The sequence below is a fragment of the Falco biarmicus genome, chromosome 11, assembly GCF_023638135.1.
Source record: "Falco biarmicus isolate bFalBia1 chromosome 11, bFalBia1.pri, whole genome shotgun sequence".
NCBI lineage: Eukaryota > Metazoa > Chordata > Aves > Falconiformes > Falconidae > Falco > Falco biarmicus.
The window spans coordinates 4197730-4217320 of NC_079298.1; the positions used below are offsets into that span (position 1 = coordinate 4197730).

At 47.1% G+C, this 19591-nt stretch overlaps 1 protein-coding gene across 2 annotated transcripts in view; it reads left to right on the forward strand.

The window, feature by feature from the left end:
• The first annotated feature begins 1934 nt into the window (after nucleotides 1–1934).
• WLS (Wnt ligand secretion mediator) overlaps nucleotides 1935–19591 on the forward strand; it is a 37170-nt gene continuing 19513 nt past the window's right edge. Inside the window, exons 1-2 of one of the 2 annotated variants that reach the window (XM_056356099.1) lie at nucleotides 1935–2377; nucleotides 17710–17982. In XM_056356099.1, the coding sequence (XP_056212074.1) occupies nucleotides 2272–2377; nucleotides 17710–17982 (379 nt within the window). In that variant the 5' untranslated portion in view covers nucleotides 1935–2271. The remainder of the gene's footprint in view (nucleotides 2378–17709; nucleotides 17983–19591) is intronic. The other variant, XM_056356100.1, reaches the window with a different exon arrangement.

The window sequence follows — 19591 nt, forward strand, 5'->3', positions numbered from 1 at the left end:
TCACTCAGAATCAAATGTTAGATTAGTATTAGATATTTCAAAATAAGCCTTTTTAATAGCAATTCAATAGCAATTGCTCTATGCGTTGGTTTTGTTATTATCATTTCAATATAAAGTATTTGGTATTTTAAGTCTTTAATTGTCTCTGCCAAAAGCCACTAACAGGCTTTGATTTTGGAAGCACGTCTGTGTGAATGATCCTAGTGGGATCATAATGGGTACAAAGGACTTGTCCATTAAGAGCTATTTTTAACATTGAAGTCATAACTGTAATGTAAAAGTAAAGATTAAACTAAAAAAAAAGTTAAACTTGCAATACGCTGGAAAATTAATCTGTCCTGCAGTCACAAAATGTTTAAAATTATCCCTAACACCTATAATTCCAACTTATATTGGCGGAAGAGAAGAATTATTTAGCTCTGCAAATTGAGAAAAGATCGCAGAAGTAAAACACCACAACAGCACATGAGCTTAATTTGATTTTGTTTTTCAAGCCCAACTTTGGATGCCAAAGACTTAGTGCTAGAAACCCAGGATAAGCATTTGGGGATCACCGCTGCAATGCTTTTCAGATGGGTTCTGTTGTAGCCAGGATCTTGATCGTAGCATGGCATCTTATGACATCATCCAAAATACCCCGTGGGATCACCGGCCGGCCTCTGGCGTTACGCCTTCGCGTGTCTCTGACACACTGGGAGCCCAGCACATTGAGTGCTCCTGGAGGCATGGAGCCTGGAGGACTGGGCTCGAGGCTCAGGAGGGCAATCAGCCCACGTCCTGAGGGGGACACCAGCTGCCAGCTGTGGTCCCTTCTCTGGTCAGGGAAAGGGTGCAAAGCAAGTGAGTGCTTGAGGCCTGATCTTGGGCAGGGACACATACCCTCCATCTTTCTGAAGGGCACCTCTTCCTAAAAATCTATCAACAAAACACCAGGTACATACAGTTCTTGCGCTCCCCTCCTGGCGTTGACTACAGGTTGTATGGCCAAGGTCTGGCACAGTCATTCCTTACGAGTGAAACCCCGCGCCTTCTGCTTCTCTGCTCTTCCTTGAGTTTCCAGATTCACTCTCTGTGCTGCTTACCCATGCCGTTGTAATGCGCCACGCTCCCATTAGGCTAGGCAAGGCAAATCAGCGTGCAGACGCTCTCTGTATCCCAAACTGACCGAACGCATTCCTGGAAGCCCAGCAGGTTTGGCTACAGGGCTACCACCTTGCATTGCCACCACTTCTGCAATCTTCCTGCCATTTTTTGTTGGGTTTTTTTGCATTTGTTTCTTCTGAACTTTTTTTTCTCATCGCTGACTCTTTGCTTCAGCTTATTATTGGTTTGTGCCTCTTGAGTATTCAACCCGATTTTCATTTTGGTAGTTCTCATCTATGTTTTTGTCACCAGTTCTTCCCTTTCACGGCTTGTTTGTCCTCAGGGAGGTTACTGGCAACACCCGGTCTGGTTGCGCGCGATGGCACTCTGTGCAGTGAAGTTGCACGGCGAGGAGGGCGGCGTAGCACGGATCCTTGTGGTATCCCATGAACTGCTGGAAGGCACTGCCGCTGAAAACCAGAGACGATGGCAGGGGGTAGTGGAGTCATCCTGGGTCAGCGCGTAAAGCAGAGCGCCTCAGAGCGGGCGGCAAGCATCTTCCCGGCTGGACCGCAGCATCCCCGCTGCCAGCCCTCGCCTGGGAGATGGGGTCGAAGGGAGGGTGGCAAAACTCGGAGAAACTGCTTGGCGCGGGCTAGAGACGCATCGAGGGAGCGCTCGGGGAAGGACAAAGCATTGCCTGGGCGCCACGGGGCCGCCGGCAAGCCGGGAGAGGCAACGGCGCGTTTCAGCCGGAACGGAAAGCCGGGTGCCGGCGGGGGGCCGGGGGGCCGGGGGGGGGGGGCGGGGGCCGGCGCCTCGCGTCCTGCTGCCCCCCCGTGAGGCTGCCGCCGCCTGCACCGCCCGTAGGTGCCCGGCAGCCCGGGCGTTCACCTGCAGCGCCGGCCGCGGCCGCCCCGCCCGCAGCCCGCCCGGGGAGCGGCCCGGGGGGCCGGAGCGGGCCCGGCGGCGGGGCTGCAGGACCGGGGAGGGGCGGCGGAGGCGGCGTCATGTGACCCGCTCCCAGCTCCTTTAAAGCAGCCACATGCAGCCGGGCAGCGGCCACAATCACGGCGGGCGGCGGAGCGGCGGCCGGCTCCCGGCGGGCCCGGCAATCAGTGCGGAGCCTGCCCGCCCGCCCGGCCCCCCGCCCGGGGAGCGGCGGGGGGCGCCCAGCGCCGGGCGAACATGGCTGGGGCCATCATCGAGAACATGAGCACCAAAAAGCTCTGCATCGTCGGGGGGATCTTGCTGGTTTTCCAAGTCATCGCCTTTCTGGTGGGAGGGCTGATCGGTGAGTGCCGAAGGTGCAAACTTTCTCTTCCTCCTCGCCTCGCTCGCGTTGTTTAGCTACTTGTTACAGTATCGCTGACTCGCTCCTATGATCTAATTAGCCCTGCTATTGTAGTTAAGAAAACACGGCTCCCTGGGCCTCTTTGTGCACATTTCACTCTAGTGCCTGCAAGAAAAGAAGGGGCAGAGAAAAAGTTTTTCTGGCCTGGATTCAGTCCGTACTTAAAGAAAGAGGAAGGGGGGGAAAAAATCTTCAGTATGGCGACTGGTCGCGCAGGGAAGCCTTGCATTGCAAAGTTGGGTTCTTTTTCAAAAATATATTTATTTTTTTAATTTTTTTTTTTCTCCTCCACTCTTTTTCTTACCTCTGCCCCTCCCCGTTTCTCGGCCTCCGAACCGACCGCAGGAGGAAACCTCGCCGCTTGCCAGAATGATAACAACAAAAAAAAAAAAAGTAAAAATAAAAAAAAAAAAAGAAAGAAAAAAGGGAAATTAATGGGCGCTGCCCCGGGCGAGGCCAGGGCTGGTCCTGCTGTCCCGGGGTGCGGTGCCCGCCGCCCCCCCGCCAGCAGCCGCTCCCCGCGCCGCCGCACTCGCGCTTTTGTCCGGGGTCGTTTCTCCCGGGGACCCCCCCTGCGCCCCCCGATCCCCGCTGGAAACCGCACGGGCTCGGCCGGGGCTTGTGGCTGCCCGGGAGGGGGGTTGAACCCGCACCCCTCCCCTCCCCGTGCTGCTGCCCCCCGCCCAGCCCCGGGGGCGGGCAGCGCCCCCCGCGTCCCGCCTGCCCCCAGCCGCTTCCCCGCGCCGCCGGGGCAGCCCGGCTTTTCGCACGCGAACCTCCTCGCATAAAACTTCTTTTTTAAGCCCAGATTGTGTTTGTTTCTTGAGGAGCTCGCAGGGAGCGTTACAAAATCCTTGGGGAAGCGCTGGCACGGGTGGAAACTTTGGCAACAAACTTGCAGTCGGGAGTTGCCATCGCTCTACCTCCGAGGGTTTTTGGGTTTTTTTTTATTATTTTTATTTTTTTTCCTGGAGTTGGAAGGAGAAAGATGGAGGAGAGCATGGTTTTGGGGCAGTCCCGGGAATTTTTATTTATTTATTTATTTGTTTTTTTACTAGAAAGCAGCTGAGTTATGCGCCAGCTCCTTGGAATGAGCTTCGTGTATATGTGGCTACTTTGGCGATTTGCGGGGGGGAGGGGGGTGGGTGATACCCTCCTGCGGAGGAATCCTGCCCCCCCAAACCCTCCCCGCAACTCCCTTCTCCCTCGGGGCCAGGGCTGGCTCACCCAAGGGACCGTCCCCCCCCTCCTCTGGTGCAGGCTCTTCTCGGGGGCTGCTGGCATTTTCCATACGGGCTGTGGATAGCTGAAGTCCCATTGCTCTGAAAGGGCGTTGGGAAAATTATTGCACTTATTTGGGAGACTAAGGTTGGACTGTCCAAGCGGTGGTCTTTATATTGAAAAAATATCTGTGGCCATTCTTCAAAGCAGATTCTGTGTTTTCTGGTGCACGCCAGTGCTTTGTATTTGTGCCCTCTCTAATTTTCAGTTTCTAAGAGCTATAGACATACTACTACATAAAATTTTGAAAAACTAAAGTTCCCCTTGTTCTCTAGCTTCCTCGTCTTTGCTTAATCACAAAGTTGTCGCTGGCACATAGTGGATAAAACCCAGTTTTTCTCGTCTTGTGGGCCTGAACCAACACTGGAGGTTGTCAGGATTGGCTGGGTTTCCCTCCCCCTTTCCTTTTTTCTCTTAAGAGCTGGTTCAGGAGCGGGTTACTGAACGCGATGCTGATTCATTAGATAAAACGTCTTGGCCTGTGTTGTGTGGAGAAGCCAGGCTCGGTGTTCAACTTCGGTGTTTTTTCTAGTAGCTTGTTGCTTCCAAGTTTAAAAAAAAAGTAAGTTGCTTGTACGAAAGGAGGGTGTTGGTATCAGAAAGCCAGGTTTCTGTTGTCATCTGGGGGCATGTGTGATAAATAGATATGTTTCTGTTTACAGGGAATGAACAGAAGTATTTCTGTTCAAGTTTGTAGGGATTGCGAGATGAAAGAACTTGGATGCTATTAGTTCAGTCTTCCATCTTCCCTGTTCCTTCCCTCACTGGCTGCTTCTGCATCCATGATGGATCCCCATCCTGGGTGGGGGGCCCAAGCTGATGTTAGGGCTGGAAAGCTGCCTAGGCAGGTCGGTGATTTGGGGCTGGATCTCAATGCCTTGCACAAACTCTGAGTAACTTCATACAGCTGGAGTAAGTGCATCTATCTGCGGGCGAGTCCTAAAGGGTTATTGTGGGCAAACAAACTTTAATAGCTGGAAAACCCCACTTCTGATCTTCTAGCAGATTAAACTGCCCTAATCAATCACCCAAACTGGTTTTTCATCCACAGTATTTACCACTTCTGAGTGAAGAGGCTCATACACACACCTCCACACCCTTCAGTGTAATGGCTGTGGGGCAGCAGTGCTGAGGGGCTCCTCCTGGGAGCTGGAAACTTAAGCGTATATGTGCCTGTGAAACAACTCTTTTTAAGTTCTTACATGTAAACTAGTGTGGTCCACATCTGGCACTGCAACACACGGGCAGGGCATCGCACCTCAGGGGTCTACATGAAACTTCCTGGGAAGCTGCCTTGGATCTCCCCTCGCCCTTGGGGTCCCTGTGTCCCTGGAAGCTCTGAGCCAGTGGCATGTGGTGGACCCTTAGGCTTGCAGCTGTGGGGTCCTGGCCCCTTCAATTAGTTCCTAGCACGAGGCATTTTCTAAGAGGCATCTGGTGAGTAATGGGTCGGTGGCCGATGTTCTGTGGTGTGGCTGGAGGCAGCTGGTAGGGAGTGAAGCGGTGGTATGAGTGCTCACACTGCTGATAGCTCTGGCAGCAATGACATGGCCCAGCTGCTTTTCAGAGAGGTGTGACACAAGGTGGGATGGGAGCTGAGGTGTCACTGAAATAGCGTTCTTGGTCTGGTTTGATCCAGCGCACCAAGGATCTAGTTATTTTAGTTTATTCAGGTCTAGACAAACCAAAATATGTACACAACTGGAACACAGCTACAAAGCTAAACCAGCCTTTCCTTTAGCAGTCAGTTAGGTCATAATTCAAAACAATGACTAAGTGCTCTATTTTAACAGATTACTTGTGCAAGTCCAAAATACAAAAATGCATGCATTGGTACCTGATACGACAATGACAACAAAGCTTCATTTTTCTGAAACTGGGGGTTTCTGCCAGTGGTGGTTCTCTAGCTGGTTTTTAAGCAGGTAACTGTGAAATGTCTGAGTTTTAATACTGCTTGCACATTTCTGACAGCTCTTTTTATCTAGAAGCAGGAGTCTTATTAGCTGTCACATGGGTTTTGCTTAGAACTCTGTTGGCAAAGCATGAGATGTACATGTATGGGAGTCATTCCCTTACCGAGGTGAAGCTCCTGTGACGGTCTAAGGAGGCTTTGCAAAGATGGGGGGGTCAGAAAATGCCTCAAAAGAAAATTTTATCGAGCCATTTCTTTGTTGTCATGCTGTGGTAATGAACTGTTGGCTCCAGACAACTGGGACTGTCGCAGCTTCAAACTGTCCTGTTTTGAAACGCTGCAGAATTTTGGGTGTCTGCTCTGTTCTGTGGTAAGCATCTTGTTTAAAGGTTATGCTTCTGGATTGCGCGTGTTATGTGTTCAGTAAGGATGTGTCAGTACTTGATAAAAAATTATTCATAAAATTAGTTGTAATACAGCCTTGTGTTCACTATCTCGCTATAAATGCTAGCGTACATGTATTACAGGAGAATGGAATCAAACAAGAATGCTTTCTGTTATCATTCAAGGCAGCATTAATCTTTGTGAGAAATTAGGCTAACGCTAATTTACAGTCATGCTGGCAGTCCCAGGAGCCCTTGCATGCTATGCATATGTATGCTCTGCCTTTTCAATCTATGGTGGGGGTTTAGCCAGATACCTGGCATCCTGGCTGGCTCCAGGAGTACTGCCAGGCTTAAACAGGCATTGAGTTGTGCTAACCAAGTATAAGAAGCCAGGTTAGCTGGTGACGGTCTTGGACTCGGCATGACGACAAACCTTCCCACATCTGGACTAGCTGCAGCATCTGTCTGGCCATGCTTGTTACTGGGAGTTTGGATCAGGGTGTTTCAATGGAGGTCACGCCACGACTGCTGCTCCAGGGCCAAAGCTGAGCTAGGACACCTTGTGTCCTCCCCTGACTGCTGGCTGGGTGGTAGAAGTGTTGTCTGTATGGAAATCTGACTTGACTCTAGTGTGGGCTGAATGCCTCTTGGTTTGCTGTAAACCAAAGCTTTTGATTACAAATTTTCTTCCTCTGTATACCTTGTGGGAAGCTGTTGTCGGTGTCCCTCTTTCTAATTTCCTTTGCATCCTGGAATTCTTTTATATATATACACCATTTTACAAAGAAGAAGAAAAAGGGAAGAAAGAAAACAGACTTTACTGCTCAAATCCGTCTGGAGTTAATGGGGATAGCAGGAAATTTTGGGTTAATCAAGTCCCAAAGCGTGGGGCACTTTTCATAATGCTCCGTAGCTCTGCAGCTCCCGCAGAGTCCTGGAGAATGCTGAGCCTCTCAGGTGCTGCTGGCACCCAGGCAGGATTTCGTGCATCTCGGTGGGCTTTGTGCCACTGCCTCATCGCCACAAAAGCAGCGGGGCAGCCGTACAAACCTGCAGCCTCTGGCACGCTTGCTGGCTTGCTGTTAAGGCAGCTTGTCCTGCACTGAACAGTGTGGTTTGTTCTAGCAACCCAGGGTCAAGAAATTACCCCACCTCCCCTGCAGCTTTCTGTCTTTCCCCATTGCTTTAGTCGAGCAAAGCAATGTGTATCTTTCCCCTGGTTTTCCAGTACCACAGGAGGATGTAGGAAAGAGCAAAGCTGGGCAGATAGGCAGGCTGAAATGGAAGGTGCGGGAGGAAACGGAGCAACAGATGTCTGTGCAGCAATATTCCTGCTTCAAAACTGGTATTTTTTTTGTTTGGTTGGTTTGTTCCTTTAAGTTATTGAAAAGGCAACTGCTCAATAACTTATTTTATGCAAGTTACTTCCAGGACTCCAAGGATGCCTCATCCCAAGTCACAGATAGATAGATAATCTTGGTTTCAGTTCAGATGAGCTGCCAATGCAGGAGAACCTCTCTGTGATGAAGAGAAAGTCCAGGAGCAGGCATACATACAGTTAAGGACTGAAAGTCTGGTGCCCAAAAGTACACTTTACAAATTTAACTGATTGGAAAAGTGGAGGTATTTATTTAGCACATGAGTCTTCTGAGGCGAGGGGGATGCATTTAAGAAGGTGCAGGTTCACTGCTCCCTTGCCTCAGCTTAAGGTTGAAAAAACAGAATTGTTTTGACCGGAGCAAATAAAACTCTTACTTGCGTGTCTCGCCCAGAGAGATAATGAGTCATGTGTATAAATGGCTGAGTAGCTATCAACAATTCCAGTTCATTATCTAAATGTCTGATTTGGCTCCTGAACAGTGAGTTTCCAGGATTTAATTTTCTTTCCTGGGATTTCATTACCTTCTTAGGGCTGAACTGATCTTTTGACGGCAGAATACTCTGATTTCTAAGGTATGTGGATATAGCCTGCTTAGGGAAGAGTGTGGGCTCCAGGACAAAGACCATTTTTATGTGCCTGACTTTCTTTCATCACTGGCCTCTCCAGAAGATGGGCAAGCTGTGCTGAATAGGTCGGTGCTGTACCGTGGACATGAATGCCAATAGACTTCTCTGTATAGACACATTCCTTTAGTGCTGCAGCCTTGGCAGAAGCACTGGGAGCCGATGAAAAAGCAGACATGAAAGGTCATGTCTATTTAGTTTAGGTCTGCTCAATTCTTCTTTTTAAGAGCTGTAACTGTAGCTGAATGGGCAAATGTGCCAGAAATTGAGAGTTCCCAGGCAGCAACATCCGCACTGGGGGCCTGAGGAGCGGGTGGCACAGCTGTAAATCCTCCAAGGTGCTGGGTTTTTTTTTTTTTTTCTCTTCTCTCAGTTGCATCACTTCCAGACTATTAGACTGGGGGGAGATGCATCAGGGAAGCTCTCTGCCTTGTAGTTTATGTGAAGAGGATGGTCCTCTTGCTCCCTCTCTTTTTTTCTTTTGTGTTGATTCTAACTAAGCAGGTTTGGTTTTAAAACATGACCTGAACGCTTACCAAGCAGTGGTCGTGCTGCCTCTCTGCGCTTTGCAAGGGATAACCCTTATGCAGGAAGTCTTTTTGTTAGCAAATAACGTTTATGGTCTTTGAGGCCAAGTTATAACTCTCTGATAGCCTCGGAAAGCCTTTGAAGGGTGGCAAGGTGTCAGTCTGCCCCAGGACTGCCTGCTGCTGGCCCCAGCCTGGGGATCTGCTCCCTCCTATTCAAATGCAGATGAAATTCTTTACATATCTTGAGCATTGGCGGGTTCAAGGTATCTTGTTATCTGTAGTGTGCCACTTGGGGAGTTTCAGGCTGTCGCTCAGGAGAAAAGCTGCTGGATAACGTCAGGTCATACTACTATTTTAGACCTCTGTTTGCAGGGATTTAATATCTTGGCTGGGCGTAGCAGGAAATGCATTTCATCTGAGTCGAGAATTGACAAAGGACGACTTGGAAGAAGATCAAACTGCCTGTGGCAATTAGTAGATCAGTTCTGCTTTTTTTTTCTCTCTCTCCTTCTTTTAAATAAAATATTTCTGAATATATATTTCTGCCTTTATGGAACTCATACTGCTAGTGCTCTCTTCATCTGCATTTGTGGTTGCTGTTGCATATGTATATGAATCGTGGAGGTCACTCATTTAGTTCTCCCAGCAAATATATTTGTACTCTACTGCCTCATAAAGATTTTCTTGTGTTGTGACTTGCCTGGGGCTGAGGGAATAATCCCTTATCTCCGAGAGCAAGACTGTTCCCCAGAAGCCCTTTGGTTGGTAGTCGGTGGCAGCAGCCTTGCAGGGTGCTTGGACTCTGTTCCCACAGTGGGGATCCCGACTACACTTTCAGTTTTAAAGGCTGCTGGCACAGCTGCTTCTGTGGCTCTTTGAGAACTTACTGAAGAAAATCTCTAATTTGTGCTGCTCTAAAGAGGCTGTGTGCTACATGGAAAACTTTTCTGCTGGTATGGCCCAAAGCTGCGAAAGTAGCATTGAGGAACAAATCTTGAGCAAAAAAACCCCAAACAACACCAGCTAGCCCTCCAACATGAATATGCACACGTATCTCGAGCTACTGCATGGTTATAGGGAGATAAGCAAGCATAGAAATTGCTCAAAACCTCAGCATGACTGTTCTGCTGGCTGTAGTGTGTGGTTAGGGACCTCCACATCCTGGCAGCTCACTTCCCACCCGGGTCTGGTAAGAGGGTACCTGGAGTTCGGCAGAGGCCTAGGCTGCCCTCCGTGATACCAAATACCGCCTTCATCCAGCCGTCCTCTGAACTGGGTCAGGACTCCCACCACCTTCCACATGAGGCAGAAGAGCCTGAGCCAGTGCAGTCCCTAGAACAGGCATGGGCACAGCCCGTTGCTGGCTTGCTCTCCGCATCCAAAGCAGGGGACCTGGATGCAGAACACCAGCTTGGGTCAGGAATCTCCCAAACTAGGCTCTGGTGGTTTGGGCAAGTTCATAGTCATGGTCCGAAACAAAAAACAAACCCAACCCCACCAAAAAAAAACCCCAAAAAAGGACAGAGAAACCTGTAGTATTGAAAAAATCCTATTCGAGATGACAGAAATAGAAGTGTTCAGCTACAATAGCATGTCTGGCAGCTCCCACTGTAACTAAGGATGGAAATGGTGCCCTGAGGCTTTAAAGGACTATGGCCTTGATAAAGCTCGAAGCCAAATGATGAGAAAGAAGGACCTTCCCCAAGGGGAGTGAGCTTCTGGGGGGGGAGGTGTTTTGTTTTGTGCTTTCTTTAGAGATGAGTGAGGAGATTTAAATATACAGCAATTCTGCACATAAAAGCTGCCAGTGTTCAGAAAAAGGCTTTCTTGTAGCTCATGAAATAGTAACTAGTAATAAAAACCCAGTAACTTAAAGACTTCATTAGTGGTCACTGTCACTAATGTATTAAACCGGTAGCGTCAAGGTCAGGAAAGAAAACTTTCACAGTGCAATAAATACATATTTATAAATAATAAGTATATGTAATGTTATTCAGGTTCTCAGTGTTCTAGTTGGAAAAGCTCAGTCTGTCCGATGATAAATTAGCTTGTTTATTCCTATCCTGCTGTTGGTTAGTGTAATGAAGCAGAAGTCCATTGTGTGTGCTCATTGGGTAGTGGTGGCTCTGCACAGAAGGGGGTAATTGAGTAGAAAAGCAGAATGCTCCTGGTGCATGGGAGAAGTTAACACCACATGAGGTCAGTAGGATTCAAGCTTTAATCAATGTAGACACAATGCAATTGAGAGTTTCTAAAGGGCTTGTTTATAGTGCGAGAGCAAGGGTCAGTAGTTAATCTGAAATGCTGTAGGTGTTCTAGATGAGAAGGTACAAAATATATATCATAGAGGTAAGTATTCATGTGGGAGAGGAGAGGGGATGTTATCCTTGTAACTGGGCTGAATGCCTTGTTTGCGGGAGTATGGAGGAGGGGAAAAGGAAGGAATTATTCGAGAGTTTATTGTGGGAGCATTTTAAAGATCTACTTAATTTTATTGAATCTAATAAACTGAGTGATGGTGGCTCTTATGCAATCTAGGCATATGTATTATTGTAAAATATTGAAAAATTGAGCTCACTTAGAGTAGAGTTTCTTTAATTTAAAAAATTAAGTCTAAATATAGAAAAACTGTTTCTTTCTTCTGAGGAATAGTTCCTGAGTTAAGCCTCTTTACAGGTAGGATCTTATTTGCTGCTTTTTTTTTTGCTTTTTTTTTTTGCTTTTTTTTAATAGAAAAGAAAAGAACAGATGAATGCTTACCTGAGATAGATTGCTTCAAGGACAGTGTAGCTGAAACTGAAGGAAAGCTACTTACTGAGGTACTAGAGAGAAGTTAAAGCTGTCAAGCCTTGAACTGGGGCTTTGAGCATTTAAAAAAAAATTAATAATAAAAAGTTCTATAGCTGCTCAGTGCTATTTGCTGACATCTTTCAGGGGAAGTCCAGTGAGCTGTAAATGGTGCTGAGTTTCTCTAAATGAGTTTTCTCTGTTCCACTTGCCCTCGCCCATCGCCATGTGCCATCACCACCGTGCTTTGCAGGAGAGGTAAAACCAAGAGATAGGTGGGAATAAGTTTTGCTTGTGGCACAAAGATGTTGAAAAGGTATTTATTAACAATGGATAGCTGTTTGGAGAAATTAGGCTTGCTTTCTTCTACCATTCTTAAAGGCATAACTGGTTTAACTCTTGGTTTTTTTTAAATGTGAAGGTGAAATGTCATTTTTCCCTATGCTTGAAGACTCACTAAGATCTGTGGCCACCAAAAGGCCTCCTTCCTCAAGTGTTACTTATTGTCAGTCTTTGTACTTAACCTCAACTCAGTTAAGCTTTGGGACCCTAATTTTTCTGTAGGGGCAGCGAAGCATCAGCTGTAAATGCACCCAACAGCGGGAGGCAGTGAGTTGGGTGGAGAAGAGCAGAAGCATCTGTGGGGGTGAGGGGACAAAGCACTCAGAAGATCTGGGAGCTCTATGGAAAACCAGCTGTGACTTTTCAGAGTGGAAGAGTGAACTGTGTTGACCAGTCGTGTTTATGTCCGTACGATGTGCTCCCCGGCAGGTGCCCTCATGCAAATATACACAGATTGTAAATGTGATTGCTGCTTGGCATGGGGAGGCTTCACCCTAACAAAATAAAGGTTGGGATGCTCTAATTAATTAATTATGCTTGTATTGATTGGGGGAACAGGTGTTTACTTTTCTTTTGAAGTAACCAGACCAGGAGGGTTAAGTCTCAACTAAAACTTGCCAGCTCCCCCACCACCAGAATACTCCTGTTTGTGTAATTTAGTTGGCCGCAGTATTGTCTTGAACGGAATTAAAACTTCCGCTTCTGAGGATTTCTGGAAGCCAAACTCAGGAGCAAAGTGGTAACCAGGGTCTAACCCAGTGATTCAAGAAAGCATGACGCCAGTGACGGCCAGCCCTGGATCCCCCAGGTCCCTTCCAAGTACTCTGCTAGTTACCAGTTTGCTGGGTATTTGGGGTAGGATGCTGAGTTCCTTCAGCGGATGCTGTGGGGTTTTACTGTAGAGAACTTAGGGGAGCAGAAGCAGCGTTGGATGGCGCAGGGTGTCTCAGCTGTGTGATCAATCACTTTGGCTGTTTGCCTAGGCTCGTACTCTGTTTAGTCTATGTGAAGTGAAAGAATTCTGAATCTGGTTGAGAAGAGGGAGAGAAATCCTCTCTACCTTGGCAATGAGGATGGTCACCAGTGCTGAGAAACTAAATGATGACATCTTTTGCTGAATCAGGTCATAAGATTTTTGACCTCTCTGGCTACTAGCTATAAAGTATGCTGAGATGTCTCTTTCAGATCCCTTTAGCTGGAGTTGCTCTATAACACTGCCATCCTTGGGTGAAACACCACTACCAGCTCAACACAACACTGAGTGGGTTTGGATCATTCAAAACTGAAAGCAATTCAACTTATGTCTGCCCCCCCCAAAGTCTCCCTTGCTTTTAACTGCTGCTGTTTCTTGGGGACATACCTTGAGAAAATTCATATGCTTGAGCTATACGGCTTTTTTTATATAGGCTATATGGTGCTGCCAATATGAAAAGAGAGAAAAATCTCCCTGGACATAATATGAAAAAGTTGGTTCAATCCATAAGACGTAGCTGAAATGGCTTTGAAAGTTCATCTGAAACTTGCCTGGATGTCTGATGTGGTTTCGCTCCCTGGGAAGCGGTGGCTGTGCTGCTAGAAGGCACATTGATCTCCGGGGGCTCGCTGGCTGCTCACGAGGAGCCATGCTTCCTTGGCAGGGACAGCAGGATCTGCCTTGACCTCCTGTAACTTGGGATAGCCTTGAGGCCTTTGCAGTGAGCCGGGCACCTCCGAAGCCTTTGCTGGAGGAGATGTGGTGGGCCGTGTCCTCGATCCCCAGCAGTACACAGGCTGGCTGTGCCAGCCGGTCGCCTCCTACCTTTAAGACATTTTGTGTTTATAGCATATATGCAAACAAACTTCAAAGGGGCTAAACTACTCACTCCCCAAACTAGTATGAAAAGCAGTGAACTGCAAAAGAGAGGTTGCTCAGACTGCGTTGGTTTTATTTTCATGTCTGTGCTTGCCACCGTTTTCAAGGACGATTTAATGAAGGTCTGTCCCGTCGGAGCTAAGGAAGGTGACAGAGGTGCTTCCCTTGGGCACAGGCACGCTGGCTTCTTGGAGATCCTGCCTGTCGCTCTGAAAGCGTTTGCTGTGAATCATCCTGTCTCTAAACTTGTCTGTGGGAAGTTTTTTCTCTTAAGTAGGGGGGTTGGAAGTATCCACCGACAGTGCTAGCAGCTCTGGCAGCCTCGTGCCTACGGCTTTTGGCATCTGTGACCGCAGGGCTTGAAGCCCTTGGTGTGAGGGGTCCCTGCCCGATGCCTTCCCGGGGCTCTTTCACGGGGGCTCCCCAGGCAGCCCCAACCCAAGTGAGCGGCCTCTTGGGGAGCCACGTTCCTAACCAGCTTCTGCAAAACTTTCCTGATAAAAGCCCTGCTCTTTAGTTACTTTGTTAACCCCTCCAAATGGTACCTGCATTAATTACTGCAGTGCCTCTCATCACAGCAAGCAGACTGGAACACAGGCCGAAGCTTATCCGCTGTATTATGCATAAATGGCTATTTAATTATTTACAGGCTGACATATATCATTTAATATATAAAGCCAAAGCATCTACCAGCCCACAGGCAGAATAGCTGAAAGCAGCCTGCTTGGCACCATGTTTTAACTGAAATCCCTCGATGCTAGCTTTGTTTTGCATAGCACTTTGTAATACTGTTAGTTGACTTGGCTGCAGTTTCACAAAGCATTTTTTTCCACTTGGTTCAACACTCGCTTGAATTTAATGGGACTGGAGCCAAATAAGTAATGGGAGCCAAGTGCCGACGTTTGTTTGGTGTGCAGTTCCCAACAAGGAATATATATAGCGATTGTCTCTTGCTCCTCAAAGCTGTAACTTTGGCAGAGGGGATACTCAAGGGAGCATGCCAAGTATTTAAAATCATAATCGGTCGGTGATGAAAACATGTATTTATGGCTATAATGAGTTGCATCAAAGCAAGAAACATTAGTCTTCTCTGTAGAAGTAACAACGTCTTTTAATTCAGAAATGCCCACTCTTAAATCACACCGAGATTGGTCAAAGTTAAAAAGCTTGGAGAGCTTGGCCTGGATAGCTGGCTTATTTCACAGCAATATTCCTAATACTCACTTACAGCTGCAGTTTCAGCCGTGGTTACTAGGTTCTGCATCCAGGCATGATGAAGGAATGTTGCACCATTTTATGCATTTGTGGCATGTCATTGAAGTGTTCTGTAATCCTGGACTTGCAGCTAGGTTTTTTGTTTGCTTGTTGAATGCTTTTTTTTATTCTGGTTTTGCTGTTTCTTTCTGGCCCATCAATGATTTGTTCTTCTGGGGGGGCTGCTGTAACACATGAGCTTTCTGTGGTTCCTGGGGGACTGCTGGATGCAGCGAGGGTTTGAGAGGCAGCAGTGCTACATCTCTGTGATGTGCTTAGGCTGTGGATTGATAGCGAGAGCAGGTATGAATCTGGGAGTATTTCTGCTTAAGCAAATCCCTTTCCTTTCAGCCCACCCTTTATGCTAGCATCACTGCTGCTCTTCAGCAAGAAGAAACTTGCTGCTGTCAAAAAAATTGGAAAAAAAATGCAGTTTATAAACAACTGCTTTTTAATAACTTCCTCCCGACTGGCACGTTGAGTCATCTCTCCCCTGCCTGTAGGAAGGAGTGCGGATGTCATCTTTCTGACGAGGTGGCACGTTAGGGAAGATGCTATGCAGGGTTCCTGGCTTGGATCCCAAAAAGCAATAGAGCTGGTGTTGTGATGCTGCGTCCAAATTACCAGGGAGCCAGGTCTGAATCATCTGGGTGTAGCGTGTGCAGATGTCGGCATGCTGAGCCGGGGAGCCCTGAGCTGGCCCTGCCTGGGCTGAGGCTGTGGGTGGCTGGGTGGGCATTGCTCAGGTTTTTTTCTTATTGGAATACTTGGAAGTTTGTAGGTAGGGTGTTGTTGCTTGCTGCTGGAGTTTGCTGGTTAGCTGTGATCTGTCCAGGAAGTTACAGAATCATAGGATGGGTTGGAAGGGACCTTAAAGACCACCTGGTTCCTGGGCAGAGACACCTTCCACTGGAGCAGCTTGCTCAAAGCCCCATCCAGCCTGGCCTTGAACATTTCCAGGGATGGGGACCTGGGCCATTTGTCAGGACGAAGATGGTGACAACGTGAAAATAACCTTCTGCAGGAGCTCACGGGCTGGCCAGCTTATCCCCAATTTTACATGACCACCTTGGTGTCTTTTCTCTGCAGACTTTGACATGAAGTCATCTGTTATTCTGTGTGCCTGGGTATCTGTTATTCTATGTGCTAATTCTGTTTTAATTCATAGACAGGGACCTTTCAATGCTTATCACTTGTGTTAGAGCATTTTTACATTATTAGGTTTAATTTGAACTTAAATTTTTCAAGTTCAAGCCTTATTTTCATTTTTAAAAGGGCTGGATAGTTCGGGGTTTTTCATCAATGTCACTTCACAACTTGGTAATACATAACTTTAATTTCTTCAAATTCTAGTGAAAACAAATACCAAGAAAACTCTTGAATAGAGTTAACCTGCTCTGTCTGTTTCCCCAAAGCTGTGAAGCTGGAAGGAATTTGTTACAGCATGTCAATGGTACCTCTCTGGTAATACTTCAAAAAATAAGACCGTTCTGGCTTAATTGCAGGGAAATATATGGAGCTGGCCATTCTGCCAAAAAAATACTTTCTATGACAAAAGGGGAATAGATCTGTAAGGGACAGGAGAATTATCAACCTTCTGGTCACTGGATGTTCTGACCTGTGGAAGCCCCTTGGATCATACTGGGGAGACAAGGAACTGGAGCAGCTCTAGCTCTGCTTGTCTCCATGGTTTGCCAGTTCTGTGATGCATTAAAATAGCATTAAAATATTTATTTCCCAAATGATATTGGAAACAGGGCAGAACTGCTGTCATAAGAAGACTGTATGGCAGAACTGTGTTGGAAATGTATTTGAGTTTTTAAGAGCTTTTTTTTTTCTCTGAGATTTGGAGATGTTATATGCTGAAATTCTGGCTGAAGGTGCAACGTGTTTCTCTTCTGCTTTCATCCCTATTTGTATGTCAGGGTTGGGCTGTTTCCTCATTGACATAAAGCCCAAGCAGTATACTCCTCCGTAGTTTTGTCTGATCTGGGACGTTGTACACTGACCTGATGTAATCACAATTAGTATCTGATGTGCATGCACCAAGCCTTGTGGCTTGCTGTGGCGATGGGGCAGTGCAGAGTTTGGGGAGCATTTCAGAGCCAAGATCTCTGCTCAGCTTCTCTTCTCCCAATATCTCAAAAAAAACCCCAAAAACCAACTAGGGGAAAGAGAGACAAATCTTTGGTTGTAATAGTCATTAGTTCACACCTGACTTACAGGAAGAGGAAGAACTACCTTCCTGCAAAAGGTTTTCCTACCGTTAGCAGCAGTGGGTGAGCAAGGATCTTTGGAGCATCATGGAGGCAGCCAGGGTACCCGGTGTTTTCCACAGGGGGAGTTTTAGCAAGGCTGAGACGGCTCCCACAGCAAGTTTGCTGGGCTGGGTTAGATGCAAAGTGGCGCTGCTGTCTTCCCTTACCAAGCAGTGAGAAAAGCCTTCCTGCTCAAGGAAATGTGTGTCTGTGCGTGGTTTACATCATTCTAAGTCCTGCCCTGCTCTGCAGGACCACACGGTTTAGGATTAGTTCGTCCATCTAGGTCTGCGATACAGGTACGTGCTTTGCATGTGCGTGGATTGGCTTGAGTGAGCAAACCAGAAGGGTGTATGCACAGAAAAAGACGCCAGTAACTTTCATTATGATTTCTGGTGTAACTAAGGTATCTGAGACTGAACCAGCAGATTCCAGCTGCTTTAGCTAATCCTAATTTGATCCCACTACAAAGTCAGTAATATGTCTGTAGATGCACTAAACTTAAGTAATTAACTGCAAGATCAAGGATCTGTGAAGGAGAATAATTTAATGCATTTGTTTTAAATTGCCTTCAAATAGTTGAATATATAGCTGCATATTTTGGTGCGGAAACCACTATATAAGATATCTCAAGATGCTAAAAATGCACTTCTTTTCCATTTACAGCTCCCAGCCCCACTACAGCTGTTCCTTACATGTCAGTGAAGTGCATTGATGTAAGAAAAAACCACCACAAAACCAAGTGGCTGATGCCCTGGGGACCCAACCACTGCGAGAAGCTCAAAGACTTTGACGAGGCGGTGAGCAAACAGATTGAAGCCAACGACATTGTGTTTGCCGTGCACATTCCCCTCCCTAGCAAGGAGATGAGCCCCTGGTTCCAGTTCATGCTTTTCATCATGCAGCTGGACATCGCGTTCAAGATGGACAATGACCTGAGTAAGTCACTCTGTCATTTGTTAGTAGATTTCCCAATGCGTTTCTCTTAAAGTCACTTTTCTCTTGCACCATACGTTAACTGCTGCAGTGCCTCCATGCAGTGAGGTGATGCAGGAGCACGTTCTAAAGGTGGGAATCGGTAATGAGACATCTCAACATATATCTCTGCAGGCAGGGCTGTTCATGCCACACTAGTGAGTAGCTAAGCCAATGATGAGGAGGTTCCCTGTGGAAGTGTGTAGCCCATCACGCTGGTTTCAATCCAGCAATTTGCTTTTGTAGCATACACTCCTGGGTTTTATACAGTTTTTCAAAATATTCCAGGATGCTCAGTGCACAGCAACAGTTCACAGTTGTTAATACATACAGCCCAACCCTTTCAGCTGCTTCTTTCCTCCTGTTTCTACGTGTTCCCATCCCATGCCTTGTGCTGGGTGTGCACGTGCCCAGCCATGAGCTGCATCATGCAGCCTCCCCAGCGGATGCTCGGGTTTGGCTGGACGAGCTCTCTGAGCAGTGAGCAGGTTGAGTTGGTTGCTGCCATGCAAGGTAGCGCCAGGGCCGGTGCTGAAGATCTGCTGGAGCAGTGAGGAGTGGGGATGTCCCTTCTGGAGGCACTGCGTCTGCCGGAGCAGCAGCGTCACCTCACACTGCTCTAGTTTGGGTGTCTCACTCTGTGTTGAGGTGGTGAAAAATCAGTGTCGTGAGGGGTTTTAATTTTTTATTTATTTTTATAAATGTCCCTGCCCCCAAAATCCTTTATCTCAAGACTCAAACTGGTTTCCCACTGCTGAAGACTTTAAGCCATGCTCTTCTGCTCTGTCTTTGCCAAGCCCTTTTGTGTGATAAGTTTCTAAAGTGCAAGCCAAAGTAGTCAGTAAATGAAATTATTGATCTGTAAGCTTATATCAGGAGCTTGTAAGAAGGAATGCTCGTGTCTGGGTTGTTAAACACGTGCTCTCCATTGGGCAGCAGTTGCAGAAGAGTTGATGTTTATTTACTGAACCTTTGTCGCAATAGCAACTTCAGCCTTTTCAGTTTGAGGTTGGTTGTTCAACTGAAATAGCTGCCCTACCTTCCATCAATTGTTGTGAGATACATTTTTTTTTTTTTTCCTGGGATTTGATACATGCAGATGGAAAGTCGCTTCTGGCCTTGAAACTACAGCTGTCCAAATTAACTGGAGGACTGTATAAGTACAGGAACTGTGGAAGAAGCTGTCTTACTGGGATTCACCCTTAGTACCTGCAAGAGGATAAAATAAATTAAAAAAAACCCCAAACCAAAACCCAAAACACCCAAAATCAAAAATAACCCTGCAAAAACTCTTCAAAAGGATGTTGGGAGCAGCCAGGGCAAGACTGATCTGCCCCTTACTGAAAGAGGAGCTGTACATGTGTTTGCATGTTTTAAAGTGTTTGGGAAAAATCCCTCTCTCGAACAGCTGTAACCTAACAATGAATAAGTAACATTCAACCACACTGGTTGAACTGGGGCTTCTGTAGCTGTTCCTCTGGCTGCAGCCTGCCTGGAGGTCTGGCTCTAGTGTTCACATAACTGTGTGGCAAATCAGTTCGGGGAGCAAATCTGCCTTGGAACCTGGCTGCTG